General features: G+C 34.9%; 1 protein-coding gene across 1 annotated transcript in view; it reads left to right on the top strand.

The window, feature by feature from the left end:
* The window catches only part of LOC130012155 (AFG3-like protein 2), a 291436-nt gene that overhangs the window by 49799 nt on the left and 217986 nt on the right, over positions 1–23651 (top strand). Inside the window, exon 5 of the mRNA XM_056099481.1 lies at positions 1588–1717. Within this exon, the coding sequence (XP_055955456.1) occupies positions 1588–1717 (130 nt within the window). The remainder of the gene's footprint in view (positions 1–1587; positions 1718–23651) is intronic.

Genomic DNA, 23651 nt, shown 5'->3' with positions numbered 1-23651 from the left:
ACTTTATAAAAACCAAACAAATTCTAATGGTTTTCTGATAATTACATAATGAGTTGTTACTCTTAATCAGATTTTAATGTATTATAAATGTTTCATTACTGAAAAAAGTAAAAATATGTGACAACTCTTGTTGACTGCCCGGACGGTATAGCTGCTGTGGGCGTATGTTTCGTTGCCTGGCAACCTATCTTATCCTATTTGGATGAAACTTTAAATATATGTTTTTATCATAAAGATTTTGTTCCTTTTGATAATCACACATATCCAAATGTAACTCCTAGATTATGGCCCCTGATTGGTCGAAAAATCGCATTTTTAGCTTGTTGATTCTCAAGAGGTCACCATTTTTTTTCTGATTTTAAAAACCATTTAGATATATATCACCATTCCACCATAATGAAGGTTGAATTGGAATTTAGGGAAAATCGAAATGAAAGTACCTGACACAATGGCCACTCTTTGTACACAAGTTGTGTATAAGTATGTAATACAAAGGTTACGGATCCTCTAGAGTTCACAATTTTTATCTGATTTTGATGAAACGTAAAACTTAACTTTACATTTCAGACCATAACTTTCTGGATTATGGCCCTGATTGTACAAAAAATCGTTTTTGTTTTTAGCTTGTTCTCTATCCATCGCTTGCAAAATGTGGGAGTATCCTGCCTGGCAGCTGCTGGTTTCTTGTGTCTGTGTGTTGCCTACAGGCCACAATTCTTAATGGATCGTCTTGGAATTGGCATATATATTCCTTATCACCTAAGGGTGGCAACTATTGATTTTGGTGCTTGACATATGTATTCCTTATAGCCTAAGTGTGGCAACTATAGATTTATGTGCTTGTCCAACCCTCAGGGGCAGAGCCACAGCCAATTTATGTGTTTAGTACCCAGAGACTACAATTCTGAATGGATTATCTTGGAACTTTCTTATACCCTAAGGACGGCAACTATTGATTTGGGTGCATGATCCCCCCCTCCCCCTTTTCGGCAGTGCCACAACCACTTTTCGTTAATATTTTGTCTGTAAATGATATATAGGGTGCAATTATTAACAGATTTAGATCCAATTTGGAATTGTGTTAGCGATGATCTAGTTTAATTTTTAATAGAAACTTGTCTTTAGTACCACCTGAGAGAGTGAAATGGGGTTTACGGTCCATTCGACACAAACTAGGTCATTTCAGGACTAACACAAGGTTCAATTTTATTTCTGTAATTCGCTTGTGCTTATGGGTCTTTAGCAGTGGGAGGACCCGGTGAAAACCCATGATACAGCACGTTAAAGATTTGACGCATTTCTGCTATGTGCAGAAATTGCGAAATAGCTTTAAGGGGTAACGGCACCACACTTTCACGTAACAAAATTAAACTTCAGCCCTCTATCTCTTATAGTTGCTGAGATATAAGCTCCCCCAATAAAAAAGAATAATAATAATAACCTTAACTCTTTCACCATAATAATCTGAATAATATCTGTTCAATATGAACCCCTAATAATACCCCCAATTAAAAACAGTAATGTTTTGTATTAGTTGCGATGAGTTTTATTGGCAGCTCATATGCAAAATTCATTTATTATTTTCAGGTTTTAACACACAAAGTGGTGTAGTTGTTTTAGCTGCCACAAATAGAGTCGATATACTGGATCCTGCTTTATTACGGCCTGGTCGCTTTGACAGACAAATTTATGTACCTGCTCCTGACATAAAAGGAAGGTATGTATAGGCAGAAAATGGGTAAATGAATGACATCATGTGTATTCTTTATTTTGGTCTTTTTCTCTAAAAAGAATCTAAAAACTGCACCAAACATGTGTACCGGTATCAGCTATTAGCTATTTCTACCAGGGTTTCCACTTCAAAATTTTTGATAACGCACAGAAACTTTGCAAATTCAATTCATATTACATGTTTTTTATTTATAATGTAGTAATAGTAGTATGGTATGGTGAATTCATGTGTCAATTACAATAACTTTGAAATGAAGATAAATATATAATTATCCACAGCATATTTCTCACATTTATCGGTGTTGTAGCATTACTGGATGCAGAATTGTGATGTAAATCCTAATATTGAATAACTAATTCAAATGACATAACTAATTTCACAGCAAGATACAGAGCCCATTTAGAATATGGTAAATCGTGCATAATAATTCGAATATAACATACTAACTTCACAGCTAGTTACAATGCCCATAGAATACAGTAAACTGTGGCTAATCAGAATAAACATATAGACTAAAATTGTGTGCATGTGGATTATCAATATTATAGCTATAAACTAACAATAGAATATGTAATTTTTATATGCCCATGTTTTCATGTGGACGTATATATTGTCACCGTCCCTGTCTGTTCAGACGTTCATCTGTCCACAGTTTGTTTGTGGACACTCTACAGGTCACCACTGTTTGACGAAACTTGAAATATAGTTTTGTCTCCAAAAGATCTTGGTTCCTTTCGATATTTTCATGTAGCTGATCGTGACTTCATGGATTTATGGCTCCTGGTTGTAAGAAAAATTATGTTTTTATACGCCCACATTTTCATGTGAGAAACTTCCAATCAATAGAAACAGGTAACATAAACCAATTAAAGGAGCTAAGTCTTTAACTCAATAGTTTCAATGATATTCGAAATTAAAAACACGAATTAGAATTCAATATTGATTAGTTTCAATCAATATTGTTGTTGTTATCTTGCCAAGAAACTAACTATAAGATCCTTATATATTCAATATTTAAGACAAAATTAACATCAATACACGAGTCGTGTACCCTATGATTCCGGGTGCCATTATGTAATGAACAAATAAAAACATATCCTACAGCACAATGTGTAAGTAATTAGTAAAGGCTGATTCACAAACAGCAAAATAATTATTTAAAAAACATGTAGAATGCACTAAGCAGGCATAAACGACTGCCGTTCAATTTGAACTGTTTGCGTATTTCACCAAACATAATTGATTGGAAATTACAATATTTCTTTTTTCAAAAATTGAGAATAAATGACTTTACATACATTTATATTACATTAAGATGTGCTTTTAGAACCATTTGTGACCCCCCCCCCCCCCATGGCATACTGAGTCGCGGTGAGGAAATTTTAAATATTGAGTTATTTTTATTTTCCCATTCTCCAACTCATTACCTTCAATTTGATGTATAGTTTGTTTGAAACGGGCAAAAATTGACTGAGCTCTGTCCATTCGAAGCTACCCAACTCACAAAAGTAAGTTTTGAGAAAAAGCCAGTCAAAGATTTGGTATGTTCCAAAACAAAATCCCATAGCAACCAGGCCATTTATTTGCTGTTTTGTCGTTGCATATATCTTTCCATGGGTTTTCAGGGGTGCTGAAAACGAAAATTGTATTAAAAATTTGATCCGACGATTTCCGCCATTTATTGCTATTTTGTTGTTTAATATTTTTTTTATTTAGGATTTCAAGGGTGCTGACGACGAAAATCGTAGTAAATGCACTCCTTTTGTGACGAAACATTCATAACACATGCGGCATATTCACATAATAGTGTTATACTGAAGAATAATCTATACATTAGTAGTCTGTTTTGTATATTATAACTTTGGTGAGATTAACAGTTAATCTCATCAATTAATTAGCACCCTAGTGCCAGCTAGTGGTCAGGAGATTAAGATTGTTGATTGGATAATCATCAAAGAAGCCGCCACAGCTGTATGCGTGTTCATTTAACACGTAAATTAAAATATGAGTCCCTATAGAAATGTCAATACTTACGTTCACATTCGTGCATTCTGGCTTTGATGTAATGGCAGATTCGAGAATCGTCGCAATATGTATTATTTAGATTACTGAAACGAAGAAGCCTATTGAATTTCGGCAATTTCTGTTTATTACGTCTAGAGTTATGGCCCTTGTTTCTTTCTGAAATTTATATGCATTATTTAGATTCCTGAAATGAAGAAGCCTATTGAATTTCAGCAATTTCCGTTTATTACGTCTAGAGTTATGGCCCTTCTTTCACTTTGTTCAACCTTGTTAATGCGCGATTGATGAAAGTTATCATCCGATATCATCCGATCTTTCTGAAATTTATATGCTTTATTCATGTTACTGAAACGAAGAAGCCTATTGAATTTCAGCAATTTCCGTTTATTACGTCTAAAGTTATGGCCCTTGTTTCACTTTATTGATCCTTGTGAATGCTCTAACGTCAAAAGTTATCATTCGATCTTTCTGAAAATTATATGCATTATTTAAATTAGTGAGACGAAGAATCCTATTGAATTTCAGCAATTTCCGTTTAGAGTTATGGCCCTTGTTTCACTTTATTGAACCTTGTGAACGTTCTAACTCCAAAAGTTATCATCTGATCTTTCTGAAATTTACATGCATTATTTAAATTGGTGAAACGAAGAAGCCTATTGAATTTCAGCAATTTCCGTTTATTACGTCTAGAGTTATGGCCCTTGTTTCACGTTATTGAACCTTGTGAAACGCTCCAACGCCAAAAGTTATCATTCGATCTTTGTGAAATTTATATGCATTATTTAGATTAGTGAAACAGAGAAGTCTATTGAATTTCAGCAATTTCTGTTTATTACGTCTCAAGTTATCCCCCTTGTTTCACTTTATTGATCCTTGTGAATGCTCTAACTCAAAAAATTATCACCCGATCTTTGTGAAATTTATATGCATGATTTAAATTATTGAAACGATCAAGCCTATTGAATTTCAGCAATTTACAATGATTACTTCAAGAGTTATTGCCCTTCTTTCACTTTGTTAAACCTTGTTAATGCTTGATTGATGATAGTTATCATCCGATATGTATGAAATTTATATGCATCATTTAAATTTGTGAAACAGGTCTATTGAATTTCAGCAATTTCCGTCAATAATTTCTAGAGTTATGGTGATTGTGAACTTTTGGATGACAAAAGTCATCATGTGATCTGTATGAAATTTATATGCATTATTTAAATTAGTAAAACGAAAAAGCCTGTCAAATTTCAACAATTTCTGTAGATTACTTCCAGAGTTGAGACCCTTGTTTCAGTTTGTAGAACCTTGTAAACCCTCAAACGACAAAATTTATAATCTGATCTGTATGGAACTGTCTTGTAAAGGCCCCCAATTAGAGGAATAAATATGCGACAACCCTTGACGACCGCTCGGACGATTTAGCTGCTGTGGGCGTATGTTTTGTTGCCTGGCAACCTATCTTTTCGACCCATGGTGATAAGAGAATTTTAAACCGTATGAAGAAGCGACAGTAAAGTGAATTCATCTATCAATAAAATTCTCTTCGAAAAGAAAATTATTGGCCATTTTTTTTATTTCCATTTAAGGCCTATAAATTATTTTTTTGAAGATGATATGAGATATCAGATAATCACTGCTTGGATTAATTATTTGGAGTAAATAAGGAGTTGTCGACGGCTTTATCATTGACCTGTGACAGTTAATTAGTATTACTCAATGACACCCACCCGCATGTCGATTAATATACATAATCAGCCACGTGGTTTGGATTAACACTCAACGGCAATCTATATACGATCAGAATTCATTTTTTTCTGCCACTTAGCAGAGTGAATCGCATGTAGGTAACCAAAAACATTATTGCCAAAACCAAATATTTATCGCCCGCTCGAGTCAGCCGCGTAACCATAATGCTTTTCACTTGGTGTCTGGGCCAATCAGCAAACGAGTTGTGTAGACAGCATAGCAACACGTGGCGGTGGTTTATATTTTTTAGGGGTTTTAAAACTCGACTGTATGCATTCAAAATCAATTCATCGACATTAATTTGATCATATTTGTAAACTAAGAGATTCTCCGCTTTACAACGATGCCGATTATTATGCAAGAGGAATGACCGGTCGTCCTGCAGCGAGCAAAGAAAAATAACTAATTTCACCTAGAATTTTGATATATGCGGTCACATTTAAGTTAAAATGGGGAATTTGATATTCAGATAAGTTGATATACAATAATTAATAATAATTAATAGAATACAATATCAAAAAAACATTGTTTTATCCAACGTTTTGTCAGTAAAAATACTATCTTCTTCAGGGGTGAAGAACTAAATACATTATCACTAGAAGCAAAGCCCTGTATAGGGAAAGTTACGACAACTCATTTACAGGCGCCATTTTGGGTCCCAACTATGACGTCATAAAAACTATGACGTCGTGGCATCATATAGCTTTACTTAACAAAACATTTTATTTTTTTGTCCCCTGCCTTTCGAAGAAAGCAGGTGACTATTAAAATGGGTTCGTCCGTCCTTCCGTCTGTCTGTCCGAACGTCCATCTGTCTGTTGGTCCTTCCGTCTGTGTGTCTGTCTGTCTGTCCGTCACGCTTTTTGGGACACAATAACTCTCTAATTGAGCTAGAATGTTCAAACTTGGTGTAGGTGTTTATTAGGTCAATGCCTTGATGTAGTTCGAAGATGAGCATTTTCTGCTTAGGGTAAGCAGAGACAAGCAATTTGATTGGTTGATGCTTTGGGACACGATAACTTTAGTTCTAATTAAGTGAGAGTGATGAAACTTGGTGTATAGTTTCATTAAATCATTACCTTGACTAAGTTCGATAATGAGCATTTTCTGCTCAGGGTAAGCAGAGCGATAAGCAATTTGATTGGCTGACACTTTGGAACACAATAACTCTCCTTCTAATTGAGCTAGAATGTTCACACTTGCTTGACGTAGGTGTTTATTAGGTGAATGCCTTGATGGAGTTCGGAGTTAGAAGATGAGAAATTTTTGCTTAGGGTAAGCAGAGATAAGCAATTTGATTGGTTGATACTTTGGGACACGATAACTTTAGTTCTAATTAAGGAAAACACGTATCTGACGACGAGATTAAAAGTTTGCAAATTTTTTATGAGTTTTTATACGCCCACATTTAAATGTGGTCATATATTGTCGTTGCCCCTGTCCGTCCGTCCTTCCGTCGGTCCCGCGGTCCGGCGTCCACAATTGCTTGTGGACGCTCAGCTAGAGGCTAAAGTTAATATCCGATTGACTTAAAAGTTATACACAGTGTTTAAGATCTTGAGACGAAGAAGCCTATTGATTTTCAGCGATTTCCGATTATTACTGCCAGAGTTATGACCCTTGATCACTTCAAAAAATCTTGTGGACGCTTTAAAGGCCAAAGTTAATATCTGATTGATCTTAAATTTATACACAGTGTTTAAGGTCATGAGACGAAGAATCCTATTGATTTTCAGCGATTTCCGATAATTACTGCCAGAGTTATGGCCCTTGATCACTTCAAAAATTCTTGTGGACGCTCTAGAGGTCAAAGTTAATATCCAATTGACTTTGAATTCATACACAGTGTTTAAGGTCATGTGAGGAAGAATCCTATTGATTTTTAGCAATTTCCGATAATTACTGCCAGAGTTATGGCCCTTGATCACTTTGAAAAATCTTGTGGACGCTATAGAGGCCAAAGTTAATATCCGATTGACTTTAAATTTATACACAGTGTTTAAGGTCATGAGATGAAGAAGCCTATTGATTTTCAGCTATTTCCGATAATTACTGCCTGAGTTATGGCCCTTGATCACTTCAAAAAATCATGTGGACGCTGTACATCACGTGATAGCTGGCACATGACAGATATTAACCGAACACAAATTGGCGACCTATTCGGCTAGCGACCTATTCGACCGATCCAGCTGGCAACCTGTTCGTTGGCAACCTATTCAGAATAAATTGAACAGTCGCCCAAACTCATCTATTTTTATCAACCAATAAAATCCAACGTAACGTCTATCAAATGAAAGTAGAATATATTATCATTTATCCATTCCTTTAGCTCAGAATAGAGATGTAATTTCGCATTATCTTACAAAATTCTGGACATCCAACTAAATATATTCCGAAAGCTGATTAAATAAGCTTTCGAAATATTATTAGTAAAAGTTGGCACAATCATATTAAAGGGGTGCGCTCTCATTCTGAATAGGTTGCCAACGAACAGGTTGCCAGCTGGATTGGTCGAATAGGTAGCTAGCCGAATAGGTCGCCAATTTGTTTACGGTTAATATCTGTCACGTGCCAGCTATCACGTGATGTAAACAATTAGCCATGTGGCTTAAATTGTGTCACAGTGTCCAGTTTAGAAACTTAATTTACAGAAACGCGTTGTATATTATACCTTCAAAACACCGTAAGTTCTTGTTCTTAATATCCTAATAAAGATTACCTTTCATCAGATTTTCTGCCAAACGGCGAAACAATCACAAAATACAGCGCTAAACTTGCTCCAAATTTGTATGTTTACTATAGTGACCAGTGAGCGTGTCGAACCAACTACGTCACTTCCGGTATTAATAAAAATTAATTTCTCGCTTGCAAATTATTTTTTGCATATGTTATAGGAGGGATTATTTCTAAATATATATCTATTATTTATGGAAACCTTATTGAAAATCGTTGGTCTTCCCCTTTAAATCTTCTTAGTGCTAAAACGGAAAATGTGACCTTTTGTCCTCTGGGGTGACAAAGAACAAAGGTCAATTTAGCAAGTTTACTTTTGATCATTTTCAGCTCATTTTCAGCTCATTTTCATGATACAAGAATGACTGCGCATTCACTTTTAGTGCAAATGAACCCATTTGACCTTTAACCCCAAATATATCGAAAACGCCCCAACGGCAGACTGATTACCGCTCGGCATTGTATTCTACGCAAAATTTTACTCTAGAAAATTTGGGTCCGTTTTTGTGCCCATTTGACAATTAAAACATTTTGTAATACATTTTATTCAATATTTATTCACACTTATCACAGTGTTTAATCTTTGTTAAATTGTACACTAATAGTCCAAAACTGAATGTGGAAATGTCCAGCTGAATGTTTGATTGGAACATATGATGTGTTGCAAATGGTACTCCATAGAAAAGAATTTGCCATACAAAAATTATATTTAGGTTACAAATTCTTAACCAAACCCTGAAAATGCTTATTATTCTAACATAAATGAATAATAATCTATCCAAAATTTAGAAACAAGCCTTTTTGTTAACATTTACCAACACTTGACAACGGCAGCCATGATAGCTTAGATTATGACAGTTCTGTTTCCATCAATTTATAGAACGCTCCATGTGAATAATGTTGATATTAAAAGATGTGACAGTTCTTGCAAATGATGGGCAATAGTCTATAATATTATGATTTAACACCTGATTTATGGATAATTGTGATAGTTTTAGGCAAAAAGTATTAAGGGGATCTTTATTTACCTTTTTGTGTCGAATTCCCGCCCAACAGAAGTGCCGATTATGACAATAAGTTTGTGAATAATTTATTTTTTAATATTATCAAATCAAGTAAATTACACCTCATTTGTAATCAGATATGAATTAATCTTATTCCGCAGTTGTTTAAATTCAAAATATAAAAATTTGTAATTAAAATTAACATTTTGCTCATTGATAATAGCAGAAGTTCAAGGATGTTTTACATTCAAACACGAAGGTACACAATGTTTACATATTTAAAACGGTGAAGTGTTTAATTACTAAACGGAATATGACATAATTGTGTGTATGATGGTGTAAATAAAACCTTTACATATCGATATCATTTCCCGGTAAACACTGTCAGTTCAACGAGTGTTCGCATTACTCGTGTAAAGACATGAAGGGTCATTTTCAAGATTAAAAAAAAATGGCGGACTCAAACCACGTCGTAGCAAGGACGCGAAAATCTCAAACTACATGAAAAAGGGAAAGCAACTCGAAAATCTTAGCCTCGGCTACTGTACTACATAGATCAGAGTAGCAATAGAGAGATAATAGCTGTCCCCAACTTTTATCGTTTTGTCTGTAGGTGTAACCGCGATTGGGCAAGAAAGTGATAAAATTGAAATTTTTGTTAACATGATAACACGTGAGTGTACGATTTAAAGGGGTATTGACTGTGAAATAGTGTATTGTGAGTAATATAGTTTATTAGGTCTTTTGTATCCAAGGGCCACTATTCTGTGCTGGAAAATAATACGTTCAGCATTGTTGTTGCCCCCATCCGTTGGTCCGTCTGGCGGTCCAGCGTCCACAATCTGATTGACTTTAGATTTATACACAGTTTTTGAGGCCATGAGATGAAGAATCCTATTGATTTTCAACGATTTCGGATAATTGCTGCCAGAGTTATGGCCCTTGATCACTTTGAAAAATCTTGTGGACGCTCTAGAGGTCAAAGTTAATATCCGATTGACTTCAGAATGATACACAAGGTCTTGAGACGAACAAGTATATTGATTTTCAATGAATCTTTATGACTTGAACAGCTAAATCCATGATGTTAAAAGTTTTGTATACTAAACGTTAGCATGGGGCAGAACTTTATAAAAACCAAACAAATTCCTAGGTTTTCTGATAATTACTTAATGAGTTGTTACTCTTAATCAGATTTTAATGTATTATAAATGTTTCATTACCGAAAAAAGTAAAAATATGCGACAACTCTTGTTGTCTGCCCAGACTATATAGCTGCTGTGGGCGTATATTTTGTTGCCTGGCAACCTATCTTTTAAATTACACTGATTTTAGTCTTGGCTATAGGAGATAAAACATACATTCTTTAAACGAAAAGTATAGCTGAACATACTATTATTATTATTATACAACAAAAAGTGCACATTGTTGTTACTTCATAAGACATATCTATCCACATCCCTGTCGGGACAGCCAAATTCGACACAACAATATAATACAGTCCTGGGACTAACTAGAAATCAGCCAGATTTCTTCAAGTTTGGGAATCTGATCTCAAAGGTTTGTTGAAGAGAATCCTGTCATCAACTTCTCAAAGACAATAAATTGTAGCCCAATTATTATCTATTCAGATGGTGTATTGTATTTAAAAAGTGTCATATTACACTGGGACCTGTTTCACGAAATTTTAACTAAGATAAAATCCAAATTTAAGTAATTTGATTGGATAATACCAGATTGATTTTAGTGCTTAGCCAATCAAAATTGAAGTGCTTAGCCAATCAAAATTGAAGTATCTGCTAAAATTTGGATTTTATCTTTAGTTTAGATTTCGAGAAACAGGGCCCTGCTCTATATTTAGAATGTAAAAACTTGGAATAAGGTTCTATGAGATTTTCAATTCAAATTGAATAAGAGAATAAGAAAAACTAATCAAATTAAACATAGAAATAAACAAATTTAATAACAATTTAATATAATAAAAAAAATTGATTCAAATATTACATAATGTAATAATAAGCTTATTATTTAGATGTAATATCTACAGCACCAGGGTATAAAGTATCTTACACTATTTTACTCATATACTTTGACATTGACCTATTTGATGTTAACCAATTAAATGATTTGGGAACTTTTTCTTGGGGATATTTATATTATTTTTATATTTCACGAATTATGTATACCCACACTTTGATTTTCCAAAGGAATCATTGATTTTCTGATTAAGATATACTTTATGTAGGCAGAAATGTAAAAAATGTTAACTATCGCATGATCCGAAAAAATGCTATTTATTTGACTTAGTTAATGGGCATTTTTTGAAACAGCACTCGCAATGATCCGAAAAAATGCTATTTATTTGACTTAGTTAATGGGCATTTTTTGAAACAGCGCTCATATTGTTTAGTTTAATTTAGTATTTTTGTATTGTAATATTTGATTTTCAATACAGCATATGCTTGAATGATGAAAAACGAGTTTGCAAGGGTAAATTGAACCCGTAGCTATAAAAACGACCGATAGAACAACACAAACTTTTTCTGATATTTTTTTCCTTTTTTAATTTTTATCTCTCCATTTATGGTTGTTGCTGTCTATTACAATTATAACATCCAATACATTATTGATTATAATATGCATAGTTTTAGACAGTATTGGTAGATTTGGATGCTTAAATGTTTCTTTGTTTGTTATTAAGCTTTCATATGAAAGCTTATTGTTTCTGTTAAGATTAATATTATTATTATTATTTTTTTTTTGTGTGTTTTGTCCACAAATTGGATTTCTCAGAATCTAACCATAGGATCTTTCTGAAACTTTTACCTATCCCCCCAAAAATGGGTGGTGGCTGTTGATTAAATATATTTTCAAAACGTTTTACGAATCCGAAATCACCGAATTTTACGAACGAATGCATTTGACCTACAATGCTGTAACTTTGTGACTATTTGACCTATTTACTAAATCTTTTTTTCATTGAGTACATTGAGACAATTACTTCAAATCTGCTATTTCGGATTTTCGAATTTCGAAAATTCGTAGCTGTGATTTCGAACCGGAAGTTGAAACCAACTTGACAACTTCTTTAATAGTTGCACAATTTTCATGAAATTTAGTATGTAAGTAGATCTTCCTGATGCGACTTGAAAGATGTCATTAGAAATTTTCTAAATTATCTCCACTTGATGAAGATAAGGATCAAACTTTTCAAAAAAATTGACGAAATATAGGTCAGATTGCCTTGAAATGTTTTTTCTGTACTAGCTACGACACGTCTGATTCGTTTACAGAAAATGGAGTTTGTAGCCCATTCCGGAAGTGCCACCATCTTGAAACGTGAAAAATCACTTTGCTTTTGCCATATTTTACTTACAGACATGGGAGTTATATTTTCTGAATCCTTAAAGGAATGCCTAAAAAACCTTCAGAGCAGAATTTTGATTTAGGCCAAATGATGGTCACCATTTTGAATTGAATATGAAAAATAGTGAAATATCCACATTAATGGGCTTGAAAACATACACAATTCGTCGTGGCTTAAAGAATCTGTCTTCTATTATCGAAATTAATACATTTCAGGATAGCCTGGCTCATGGTCGAATGTTTGGTATTTTAATATTTCAAAAATTCGAATTTCGCCTTTGATGTTTTCCGTGCCGACAAGGTTGTTTTCCAGTTTAGCTGGTTTTGACTTCGCGCATGCGCTACGCTGGAACCAAAGGTACCATGAGTACCAAATTCCGGCGAGGAACTTTTCACGTTGGTACCTAGGTACCCTGAAAATTTCAAGGTGATACCTGCATTCGTTCAAGTCGTTTGTTCTTGGCACGGCTCAAGGTCACCTGCCGTTCGTTTTTTTTTTCAAAGTCAATTTACGGCTTCCATAAGGGGAAAAAAGTGGAATTTCGCCGCGACACCGGCACCGATTGTCCGAAAACCATGAAATTTGGACACAATACGCCCATTACCTTCCCGGAATCTGTGCTTTACGCCCATTTTGATCTCATTAAAAAAAAAAAGAGTTTTAGCAAAAAAACGATTTTCCGAATTTAATATTGGTTTTAATAAATTTTGAAATTGCAAATGCAAAGAGATTTTATCGCCTCTTCCGTATGTGGTAGGTATTAGTACTATACACATTATCCTTAAAAGACAATTTTTTAAAATGACCGCAACGATGTATCGACACTAAAAAACCGAAATCGCCAATTTTGACCTTTTTTGACTGCTGAGGCATCCTTCCGGTAGTCCAAATCTCGGGAATTTCTAGCGGTTGGCTGCGCCGCGATGATATTTATCACATATTAAAAGAAGAAAATGCTCAGATATCAAGAACAATAAAAATTTGATAAAATACGCAATTTTGTAAGAAAAAAAAACTTTGATGGGTGGGGGGTGGGTTTCAAATTTATATTCAACGTTTTCAGAATCCCAAGGTATATTCTGTGCAAATTTGAAGGCAATTGGACCACCGGAACGTTGCCTGGGCAGAGCAAATCAAACCCGGTCGCGAAAATTTGCTCATTCTTCATCGTTATTATAATATTGTATTATTAGATCCATCCGGGTCCCCGATCCACCATCACATACCAAACCACTCCGAAATATACCTAAAATCCCCAAATCGACCGTAATTTCTTTTGAATTCGTGCATGCGCAGGGCTGTCGGTAATTTTTCACAGATGATTAGCAGCACTGCTAATCAAAAAGTCCAATTTTGCCAAATTTGATTAGCAAATTTAAAAATTGATTAGCAGTTTTTCAGTTTCAAATCAACATAAAACACCTAAATAACAAGATTATTTTAATTTTAATTGATAGCAAATGATTAGATTTCATTCTTAAGATTTTTTAGAATTTTAGTACTTCCACAGCTAGCTGTGAACATTTCTGAATGAACGTAGACTTTTGTTAGGCCTTATGTCTGAAGCCAATTCTTGGCAGTGGCTTCTTATTTTTTCGTTAGAAAACAATTTCGTCTGCTTTTTATCGTGTGTTATTATTTTTGTTCAATCGGAAGCACGCGGTATTTTACGAATAATCTCGATTAACTAGACGCACGCGATATAAACAATAATAGTTTACGGGAATTCTTACTTTGATTTCTCACTTTACAATACGTTTACACGTATTTATTTTTTATATTTTATTTACAATACGTGGGGGATACACTGAATTTATTTTTTTTCAAATTGAATACTGATATAATTACTCGAAATTGACATGTCTCGCAACGTGAGTGGTACTACTTGATTCCCTATTTCCGGTTTAATAGTCCCGATTCATAGAGTTATGTCCCTGTATTATATAGTATCATGAATTGAGTCTGGGTAGTTCGAGAAGAAAATGTCACACGGAGAATTCCGTTTTGTTTATAAAATTTATTTGATATTTTATACACGTTGAAAGTGTTGAGAAATGTGGATAAATCTTTGTGTCAATATCCAAAATGACAGGCATATTAATGATTCGCAGTTACTGCGAATCAAAAACGTTAGATTTTAATTTTTGATTAGCAACGGACAAAATATGTATCGCAAATTGCGCTGCGATACTGGTTGTCGGCAGCTCTGTGCATGCGCCACGCTGGAACCAAAGGTACCATGACTACCAAATTCCAGTGAGGAACTTTTCACGTTGGTACCTAGGTGCCCTGAAAAATTCAAGGCGATACCTGCATTCGTTCAGGTGTTTTGTTCTTCACACGGTTCCATAAGGCTTTTGCAATATTTTACTTACAGAGCCATAAACATGTTTTCTTTGTGTATCTGTGTATTGCCTACAGGTCACAATTCTTAATGGATCGTCTTGGAACTTGGCATAAATATTCCTTATAGCCTAAGGACGGCAACTGTTGATTTTGGTGCATGTCCCGACCCCCAGGGGCAGAGCCACGCTCAATTTTTATTTTTATTGTATACAGGTCGCAATTGTGAATGGATCAGCTTGGAACTTGGCATATGTATTCCTTATAGCCTAAGGGTGGCAACTATTGATTTTGGTGCATGTTTGATAATTACTGCCAGAGTTATTGCCCTTGATCACTTCAAAAAAATCTTGTGGACGCTCTAGAGGCTAAAGTTAATATCCGATTGACTTTAAATTTATACAGTGTTTAAGGTCTTGAGACGAAGAAGCCTATTGATTTTCAATGATTTTCGATAATTACTGCCAGAGTTATGGTCCTTGATCACTTCAAAAAATCTTGTGGATGCTCTAGAGTTCAAAGTTAATATCGAATTGACTTTAGATTTATACACAGTGTTTAAGGTCACAAGACGAAGATACCTATTGATTTTCAACGATTTTCGATAATTACTGCCAGAGTTATGGCCCTTGATCACTGTGGAAAATCTTGTGACGCTCTAGAGGCTAAAGTTATCATCCGATTGACTTCAGATTGACTTTAAATTTATACACAGTGTTTAAGATCTTGAGACGAACAAGTATATTGATTTTCAATGAATTTTTATGACTTGAACAGCTAAATCCATGATATTAAAAGTTTCGTATGCTAAACGTTAGCATGGGGCAGAATTTTTTAAAAACCAAACAAATTCTAATGGTTTTCTGATAATTACTCCATGAGTTGTTACTCTTAATCAGATTTTAGTGTATTATAAATGTTTCATTACCGAAAAAAGTAAAAATATGCGACAAGTCTTCACATCCCCGATGAGTTTTCAGCTGGGTATAAAAAAAAGTACACGGGTATTGAACATTATTCAGGGAAAGTACACCCATTTGGCATCAAAAATATCAAAAAATGAAAATCACCTAAAGAGGGCTTTTTCCATGGTGAGGCAATAACTATTTTTTTTAATTTTTACAAGGCTAGCACATGAAACACTCTCAATATTTTTGTCGCAATCGGAATAAATGAAATGAAAATGGGTTTAATGTCCTACTGTTCTGCTCTGATTGGGAAAATTGAGATGGGCATACGCCATACAGTGTGCTATGAGGGATATTTTGCCCAGAGAGCGGCACTTTGGCCTCCTCTTATGTCGAATTCCAACTGATCCTTTACGTGCAAGGCAATGTATACACTGGACCTCGGTTTTTCGTCCCATGGAACGACTAGACAGCTGCCCTTGTCAGGTCCTCTGTCCTGCACCACTGACAAGGGGAAACCACGTTGGAAAATCCTGATAAACGTTCTCGGACAATGCAGCAATCAAACTCCAGGCTAGCAAGCAAGCATCTTAACCACTTAACCACCGCTGTCGCATTCTGTTCTGGGAAAGTCCGGTATCGAGGTTTCCTCGACACTGGAATTCCTAGCCTATTATATGAACTTTCGAAAGACTTTACCGCTTGTTTGTAACCACCATCCAGCTTGTTGCCGAAACAAGTGCGCCAGACGTTGTTATCAAGAGAATACTGCATTGCATCTAGGTGATCCTACCGACAGTTGACTACGCGGAGAAGGAGATGCAGTTAAATCACCAGATTGAAGTTGATCACCTTTCGGACCAGACGCTGGTGATCGACTTCATTCCGCTGATGGAACTGCATCTCCTTCTCAGCGTAGACAATGCTCTAACGACAAAAGTTATTATCCGATCTGTATGAAATTTATATGTACCGTTTAAATTAGAAAAACGAACAAGCCTATTGAGTTTCAGCAAATTTCCTTTAATTACATCTAGAGTTATGGGCTATGGCCCTTGTTTAACTTTGTTGAATCTTGTGAACGCTTGAACGACAAAAGTTATCACTTAATCTATATGAAATTCATATGCATCATTTAAATTAGAGAAATGAAGAAGCTTATTGAATGTCAGCAATTTCCGTCAATTACTTCTAGAGTTATGGCCCTTGTTTTTCTTTTTTTGAATTGTGAACGTTCGAAGGAGAAAAGTTATCATCCGATCTGTATGAAATTTATATGCATTATTTGAATTAGTAAAACGAAAAAGCCTGTCCAATTTCAACAATTTCTGTAGATTACTTCCAGAGTTACGGCCCTTGTTTTAGTTTTTAGAACCTTGTGAACCCTCAAACGACGAAAATTATAATGTCATCTGTATGAAATTGTCTATTAAATTCCCCTAATTACCTACAAAAGAATAAATATGCGACAACCTTTGTCGACTGCTCGGACGATTTAGCTGCTGTGGGCGTATGTTTTGTTGCCTAGCAACCTATCTTTGGAAATGACAACAGAATTGTTGAAAGAAATGGTCGTATAAATGACCTAATATAACTACAGTTGAAAAAAATTGATCATTTAACATGGTTTGCTCTGAAAACTTTATGTCTCTCAAATGCGACAAAAATAACAATGTGTTTCATGTACTAGCCTTGTAAAAATTTAAGAAAATAGTTAATGGCTCACCATGGAAAAAAAAACCTATAGGCGATTTTCATTTTGATACGCCCACATAGAAATGTGGACGTATATTGCCGTCGCCCCCGTCCGTACGTACGTCCGTACGTCGTCCACAATTTCTTGTGAACGCTCTAACGCCAAAAGTTATCATCCAATTGTTTTAAAATTGATATATGTTGTTTACATTAGTGAGATGAAGAAGCCTATTTAATTTCAATAATTTCCGTTTATAACGTCTAGACTTATGGCCCTTGTTTCACTTTGTTTAACCTTGTGAACGCTCTAACCCCAAAGGTTATCATCCTATCTTTCTGAAATTTATATGCATTATTTAAATTAGTGAAACGAAGAAGCCTATCGAATTTCAGCAATTTCTGTGTATTACGTCTAGAGTTATGGCCCTTGTTTCACTTTATTGAACCTTGTGAACGCTCTTACACCAAAAGTTAACATCCGATCTTTCGGAAATTTATATGCATTATTTAAATAAGTGAAATGAAGAAGCTTATTGAATTTCAGCAATTTCTGTTTGGAGGCAGACCACCATTAAATTTCATCATCTCGGTACCCACGAATTGTAGTTCGTCTATTTATAGCAATTCTCTCTCTCTCTCTCTTTTCTCCCCTTTTGCATGCCCATTTGTGTTGATTTTTTGGTCTAGAATGGACGAAGAGGGTTTGAATTAACATTTTCTGCCAGGTTTTGGCTGGCGTGGTTTCGAATCCCCGGTTGTACGTGACAAGGAGTAGGGTCGCCTGTCCAACCACGTGGGTTTTCTCCGGGTCCTCCAGTTTCCTCCCACAGCTAAAGATCCCTACGCGCAAGCGAATTATGGAAATAAAATTGAACCATATGTTAGTCCCGAAATGACCTAGTTTGTGTCGAGTGGACGTTAAACCCCATTTCTCTCTCTCTCTCGCCAGGTTTTGGTAAATATTCATGATTTTGAGGCGGAAGGATAAGAGGGTTATCAGGTTAGCTACGGCGATATGTACGGCAACTAGTTACATGTTTTTAGTATGCTTCTTCAAGTTTGTGTATCTCAAAATTTTGGTGGTCAACCTCATACAAATTTTAGTGCAAAGACATGACCATTTGTTCCTCTGTCTGTAGTGAAAAGCATTCAGCCCAACGAAAATTTGGGGAAAAGTTGGAGGTGGGCAAAGAGGCCAGAATTAACATTGAAGTCAATGGGGAAATTAATGGTGGTCTGCCTCCTATATGAAAACAACCTGACAGTGGATGAAAGGCCTAAATTTGATGATATGATCTCCAAATTGTCAGAAAATGTGATATATGGCATTTTGATAGTAAAAAATGTGAAATGGTAAAATTTCAAAAATATTTGACAAATTTGGGAGGGGAAATTTTGATTTTAGTCAAAATTTTGTGATTTTCAGTGTTTATTTACTTTTCAAAATTAGTGGAAAATATTTTAATGTATGATTTTTACTTTTTCTGCTTTATAATTGTTAGACAGGAAGAAAGTATCATAATTTCACTCAATTTTGCCTAAAAATCATGATAAATTGTCTGAAATTCTTCAGATTACCCCCAATATTGCTGTCAAAATTTTAATTATTCATCTGTTGTAAAATGAACCAAAATGTCTTGCATGTCTTTATTTTCATTGTTAAATAACTTGGCAAGGATCCATGTGTTTGTCAGATATTGAAAAAGTATTCATGTGTTTGTCAAAAATTTAAAAATTAAGAAATTTAGTCTAATTATGTTCTGCTTAGGTGTGTTAGAATTTTCAAAACATGAGTGAACTGCATTTTGCTGCTGTTTTCCTCAGGCTTAACACAATTTTAATCTTTCAAAACCTGAAATTGTTGCATTTCCCTTCTCGAGAAAGTAAAATCTATGTGTTTGCAGGGAAATTTCTCTGTCTTCATTTCATTTAGACTGGCTCACCCTCCCCACCCCACCCCTTTTCTTGAAGATGATATTTGGATATTCAATTGAACATTTGTTGACTCCAAATTAGCAGTAATCTGATTTTGTGCTTGAATTGTAACCGAGCATTTTATTTGACACAAACAAATAGTTACATATAAGATTTCAAGGATTTCTAAGACTTTTTGTTTATGGTCAAACATGTAATCCTATGACATTTCTTCCAAATGAGTCCACACCCCAAAATGGATATGTTGTAGATGTGTTTTTTGCAGCTTAATGTTTTACATTTTGAATGTAAATCTATTATTTGTGGTGATCTTTGAAAATGTGGCACTTACAGGGCAATAAAATATTAATTAATAGCCTTTTCATACCCCTCTTATGCTTTGAATTATGTCAGAACTCCCTTTTTCCATCTCATTTTGTCAGGACATTGATGTAAAGATTAAAACAACTTGCTTCCACATAATATTTACACTATGTAATTTCAAGGATACCTCTGATTGTTAAAGTATTTTATAAACTGAAATATTCCCATTTTTTAAAAAAAAATAGTGCTTTGCGACCCTTTTATTAGAGTGGCTGGTTGTCACCTAAATACAGCATTTATTTTACATTTATCAATCCATATTTTGATAAATAATTCATACTTCTTATAACAAACTGTGCTTATATGTATGTATATAAGCCAGGGATAGAAGAACATGGCTTTTAGCCATATTCCATCAACAATATTACTAATGTGGACACAAGTGGGATTTGTGGCATACAAAGTGTCAAAAATGGACCATTTTGTAGAAAAAGGTAAAAGAAAGTCAATTTTTGAAAAATATTCCAATATTTTGAATATTTTTGATGTGACTTGTCTGAAACTCTTTAAATCTTTTCGCAGAACTCACATTTCGACAAAATTAAGAAAGAATCTTCAATTCTAGAACAAAAGGCCCATGGACCTGAGCTGCAATCCGGTATACAAAACACTACATAACTTTAAAGGGTCACCATTTCTGCAGTAATTATTTTTTTCTGATTCTGTATTATAATAATGTTGCAAAAATAAATGTGAAGCTATAAAGAAAAGAATTTTGATGATATATGAACTTATAAAACCATATAGGAGGCAGACCACCATTAAATTTCATCATCTCGGTACCCACGAATTGTAGTTCGTCTATTTATAGCAATTCTCTCTCTCTCTCTTTTCTCCCCTTTTGCATGCCCATTTGTGTTGATTTTTTGGTCTAGAATGGACGAAGAGGGTTTGAATTAACATTTTCTGCCAGGTTTTGGTAAATATTCATGATTTTGAGGCGGAAGGATAAGAGGGTTATCAGGTTAGCTACGGCGATATGTATGGCAACTAGTTGCATGTTTTTAGTATGCTTCTTCAAGTTTGTGTATCTCAAAATTTTGGTGGTCAACCTCATACAAATTTTAGTGCAAAGACATGACCATTTGTTCCTCTGTCTGTAGTGAAAAGCATTCAGCCCAACGAAAATTTGGGGAAAAGTTGGAGGTGGGCAAAGAGGCCAGAATTAACATTGAAGTCAATGGGGAAATTAATGGTGGTCTGCCTCCGTTTATTACGTCTAGAGTTATGGACCTTGTTTCACTTTATTGAACTTTCTGAATTCTCTAACATCAAAAGTTATCTGCCGATCTGTATGAAATTTACACGCGTCATTTAAATTAGTAAAGAGAAGAATCCTATTAGATTTCAGCAATTTCCGTTTATTACTTCTAGAGTTATTGCCCTTGTTTAACTTTGTTCAACCTTGTTAATGCCTGATTGATGAAAGTTATCATCCGATATGTATGAAATTTATATGCATCATTTAAATTTGTGAAACGAAAAAGCCTGTCAAATTTTAACAATTTCTGTAGATTACTTCCAGAGTTGAGACCCTTGTTTCAATTTGTAGAACCTTGTGAACGGCAAAAATTATAATCTAATCTGTATGGAACTGTCTTGTAAAGGCCCCCAATTACCTACAAAGAAATAAATATGCGACTCCCCTTGTCGACCGCTCGGATGATTTAGCCACTATGGGCGTATGTTTCGTTGCCTGGCAACCTATCTTTTGATAATTTTGATGCCTAGATAATGTTCAATAACTGTGTACTTTTTTTTATACCCTGCCGGCAACTCACCGGGGATGTGTCTTGTTGACTGCCAGGACGATTTAGCTACTGTGGGCCTATGTTTTGTTGCCTGGCAACCTATCTTTGTGTTTTTTATATGCCCACATTTTCATGTGGACGTATATTGTCGTCGTCCCTGTCCGTCCGTCCGTCCACAATTGTTTGTGAACAGTCTACAGGTCACAATTTTTATCCGATTTCAATGAAACTTGAAATATAGGTTTATCACCCTAAGATCTCAGTTCCTTTCGATATTGGCATGTATCGTACTGTAACTTCATGGATTATGGCCCCTGATTGTATGAAAAATCACGTTTTTAGCTTGTGAACACTGTAGAGGTCACAATTTTTATCCGATTTAGTTTAATGTATGATTATAACCCAAAAATCTCGGTTCCTTTCGATATTCGCGCATATCGGAACGTAACTTCCTGAATTATGGCCCCTGATTGTACGTAAAATCGCGTTTTTGCTTGTGGACCCCAGGGTACGAAATAACACGCGAACGGTCGTTCAGGTTACGCATCGGTTACCATGACCTGGAAACACGCGAACGGACTTCCGTTCTCGACCACCGAGCTATAATTTATAAACTAAAGGTTTCAGTTAAAATATTCCCTCCACTACTACATTAAAACATTTTACAATTATAAATAAATGCCTGAAAGATCTTTAAGTTCGCACCTGTCATTTTGTCGGTAGCAAATCAACTCGCGGACCCATCATACCTGGCAACGACATACTCATTTGCCTCTTTAGCGAACGAAAGCGCCAGATCAATCAACTGATTTCTATTGTTTTTATTTCTTAAATTAATGGTGATTGAGTAATAAAAATAAAACACCCAATGAAAAGGAATGTTATATTCGCAAATTATCAAATAAAAAACATACTTTTCAACAATGGATCTTCCGGTATTTACGTAATAGGTCAGAGGTGAAAATTCACACCGTGTCAATGACTTTGGCATTATTCCAATATTTTCACGTTGTCACTCACGGCTAATAATTTTATGACATGGAAAGTGAAATGGAATCAGATTTTTTATGATTTACTGCCAGGCATATCGTAGAACATGATAATGTCGAAGAAATCAACTATTTGTTATTTTTGGGGGACGTTATGAATGATGCGAAGCAGCCGAGATCAAGCGTGTCGGCCGCCATATCTTGGATACGTTTCCAGACAGACGATACCACAAAACTTACGGATAATAATTCTAGAGTTTGGAAAGCTAAATTGAATCAAAACTTTTAGGATTTAATACAAGCTACATAGAGGAATATTACATTGCCGAAGATTTCAACTATATATTTTTATTTTCGATGCTATGAAGCAAAGAAGACGACAATTCCCACCATATATCCAACAAAGGCAGAAATGTCACATAGCGATGAAGTGACGGTCATTTGGGGCGATATTTCTTTCTAAAAGTTATATATTTATATTTACTTTGAACACTGTTCTTTTTTTAAAAGTAAAATCTTAGGAGATACATGTTCACGTTTATTATGACAGAGAAAAGTCATAATTTTAGTGGAACTGACTTTTCAATATTATTTATAGTAATATACCGGTAATTGTTAGTTTGTACAATTGAATTTTATATCATTGGAAAGAACACGACAATCTGTACATTTTTGTATAAAAAATTTTTTTATTTAGTTATTTGCAATTTTGTAGAGAGTTTTAGGATTAACAATAATCCACTAATTCGCTTAGGGATATGGGCCCTGCTGATTTAATAAGCTTAGGGGTAGCTGGCTAATCTTTTAATTGGCCCCAAATCCCCCTAGGCTAATTCGAGGGTCGGCTCATAACAAATATGGCATCGTAACCTATAGGTTACCAGTTCAAATTTGATGCAGATTAGCGTAACCTATTTTGAGGTTACCATATAAGAGGCTTATTTCATACCCTGGGACCCTATAGAGGTCATAATTTTTATCCGATTTAAAAAAACGTATTATTATATCACCGATAGACCCTAAGGACGGCTGAGTTCGAATTTCGTGAAAATCGGCCCAAAAC

The sequence above is a fragment of the Patella vulgata genome, chromosome 3, assembly GCF_932274485.2.
Source record: "Patella vulgata chromosome 3, xgPatVulg1.2, whole genome shotgun sequence".
NCBI classification, from domain to species: Eukaryota; Metazoa; Mollusca; class Gastropoda; family Patellidae; genus Patella; species Patella vulgata.
Note: the sequence above shows the minus strand (reverse complement) of the source record. Positions and strands in the feature narration are given on the sequence as shown.